Source organism: Alexandromys fortis, unplaced genomic scaffold, assembly GCF_014885135.2.
Source record: "Alexandromys fortis isolate MF-2015 unplaced genomic scaffold, M_Fortis_MF-2015_v1.1 scaffold_67, whole genome shotgun sequence".
Classification (NCBI taxonomy): domain Eukaryota; kingdom Metazoa; phylum Chordata; class Mammalia; order Rodentia; family Cricetidae; genus Alexandromys; species Alexandromys fortis.
The window spans coordinates 4,192,369-4,195,062 of NW_026067945.1; the positions used below are offsets into that span (position 1 = coordinate 4,192,369).

Here is a 2,694-nt window from a genome sequence, read left to right on the forward strand (position 1 = left end):
TGGTCCATTTGGATTTAAGGAAATGAATGCTTCTAGAAGGATGAGGATTTTCCCAGTGTTCCTTGGCCTACTCATCCACTGCAGCAAAATTCATACCCAAAGCTTAGCTGCAGATGATACTTGCTTTTCTGTCAGTTCAAGAGTTTGTGGATCAGGCATTGAGCAGCTTTGTGATATCTTATTTTTCAGATCCCTTGGATGGTCTTCAAATCATGATTACTGGGATGGGATTTCCAAGTTCACTCTTTGTACCTGCACTTGTCTGGGCTTGACCTCCTCCTTCCTATTGCTTGTGCCTCCTGGCAAAGTGGAAGCCCAGGGTAGTTGGACTTCTTCATTGAAGAGCTGACCTCCCCCAAGTTAGAGATAGCAAAAATTGACAAGACCTCTTATGACTTGCCTTTCTAAATCATCATGTCTGTCATGATCTATTGGTCAAGCAAATCATTTAAGCCAGCCTACCTTGAAAGGCATAAAATGGGCTCTGTTTCTACACAAAAGAGATAGCAAGAACTTCCTACCATCTTTAGTCTGTAAGTGTCAAAATGGGGCATGGAGCTTAGACTTGTGCTTGCCTCCAAAAGCCTTGCCTTCTCTCTCCCTTTCTTTGTCTCTGCCAGCACCTGTATGTAGTGAGCACAGGGTTCCTCATTATGAGCAGGACCCTGGGTCACAATGTAAGTAGATAGCCAGCTGCAAGAGGGCCATGGCTTGACAACCTGTGACCTGTTGGGGCGGGACAATGAGAAGGGCCAGCACCAATATCTATCTTGGGGAAAGGGGACACCAATGTCATCCCTCACACTGCAGGTGGGCTAGGGCTTGAGAGAGCAGTATTTCAGCAATGAAGAGGAAACGCCAGTGACCAGTGCTCATGAGGGAAAAGAACAGGGGGGGGAAGGGAACTCAGAACTATAGAGTAGAGGAATACAGCGAATAGGGAAGGAGTGGGGAGGCCTAGGCTTCTACTGTTTCCACCTCCCAGAAGGAAGCTGGTCTACTGTAAAGCAGTCCTCCAAACACAGAAAGCACGAACCTCATTCTCTGGAGTCTTTTCTTTGTCAATCAGACTAGCAGAGGTCAGTGAAGTCTTGGGGGAATTGAGCAAACCTGCAGCAAGGATCGTATAGGAAGAGTCAACTTGGGAACACTGACTTTCTCTGTCTCTGGGAGCAATATTGTGGCACTGGGGAGAATGGAGATCAAATTTTTGGCGATCTGTTTCAAAACCCTCCTCCTCCTCTACTCCTTTGTGTTTTGGATTACCGGGGTGATCCTGTTATTTATTGGAGTCTGGGGAAAGCTTACCCTGGGCATCTATTTATCTATTGCCAGGAACTCCACAGATGTTCCCTCTGTGCTCATTGGCACTGGCACCATGATTGTCAGCTTTGGCCTATTTGGATGCATTGCTGCATGCCGAGGTAGCCCATGGATGCTGAAATTGTATGCTCTGTTTCTGTTGCTGGTGTTCCTGGCTGAGCTTGTTGCTAGCATCTCAGGGCTTCTGTTTCACCGTGAGATCAAGGCCAGCTTCCTGAAGATTTACACCAACGCTATGCAGAATTATAATGGCCAAGGTGAGAAGAGCCAGGCGGTGGACCAGGTGCAGCATTCCCTGGCCTGCTGTGGTGTGACCAACTACACCAACTGGGAAACCAGTCCCTACTTCCTGGATCATGGCATCCCCCGCAGCTGCTGTAAGAATGAAAGTGATTGTGACCCCCAGGATCTGCACAACCTGACTGTGGCTGCCACCAAAGTTAACCAGAGGGGCTGCTATAATCGGATGATGGATTTCTTGGAGGGAAACACGGGCATCGTCATCGGAGTGCTCTTTGCAGTCACGTTTTCCCAGCTGATTGGCATGAGGCTTTCCTGCTGTCTGTCCCGGTTCATCATGGCCCATCAGTATGAGATGATGTGAAAAGTTTCCCAAGGGCGATAGCCTAAGAAACCGGTTTCAAAGAAGAACTACTCCGCCCTCTGAAAGACTTGCAAAGAACATGAGCACACAGAACTCAGCAGCCCCGTTCTTGCTGCCTTCTTCCTCGGGTCCCACACCATACAAGTTGCTGACATGGCTACCTGATCTCTGCTCCAACTTTTAGCCCTCATGAAGTTCGCTGTTCATCTCATGAAGCCCTGTTGTGTTACGCAGTGTACCCACCTGCAGCTAGTCATAGTGAATCCCTACCCCCATGGCCCTCGGCATGCAAGTTCTTTTTCGCTGGGCCAAATACAGCTTATTGTGGGAGCCTGGCTATCACATCATCGCTGGCCTCCTGCGGCCCTGTGTGCGGTATAGGAGGCTGTCAACCCTTCATGATGATCCACAAATGCCACACACCTTTATAGAGATGACCAGATGGTAGCTATCAGCTCTTTGAGTTTAATCTTGTTTGCGTTGGTTTTTGTTTTGCTGGGATTTCCCTACCTTCTTTAGTCTGGAGTTGGGAAGAAACGCATCTGTAGTTTCTCATGAGGAGAAGACGGCATGCATTATTGTGGAAACTGTTGCATGTGCAAACTCTAGCTAGTTCCACCCCTAGGTCTATAGAGACAGCTGGCCACTGGCCACTCCGTAGAAGCTTACATAACCTCGTTCCAAGGCTGTGTTGTTTCTTCCCTTGACGGTAATGATGCCAACTCTGGTTTTCCCCACCAATTATTTGCTGTTATTTTTTTCACGCT

The 2,694-nt window shown here is 48.2% G+C and overlaps 1 protein-coding gene across 1 annotated transcript; it reads left to right on the forward strand.

Annotated features, from left to right (window-relative positions):
• Positions 1 to 1,195: 1,195 nt before the first annotated feature.
• Positions 1,196 to 1,927, forward strand: Tspan7 (tetraspanin 7). Its single transcript, XM_050149173.1, has one exon. The coding sequence runs from the start codon at positions 1,196 to 1,198 to the stop codon at positions 1,925 to 1,927; it is 732 nt and encodes a 243-aa protein (XP_050005130.1).
• Positions 1,928 to 2,694: the final 767 nt, after the last annotated feature.

Coding starts and splice junctions, on each gene's coding strand:
- Tspan7 (XM_050149173.1), top strand. CDS start 1,196: ATGGAGATCAAATTTTTGGCGATCTGTTTCAAAACCCTCCTCCTCCTC.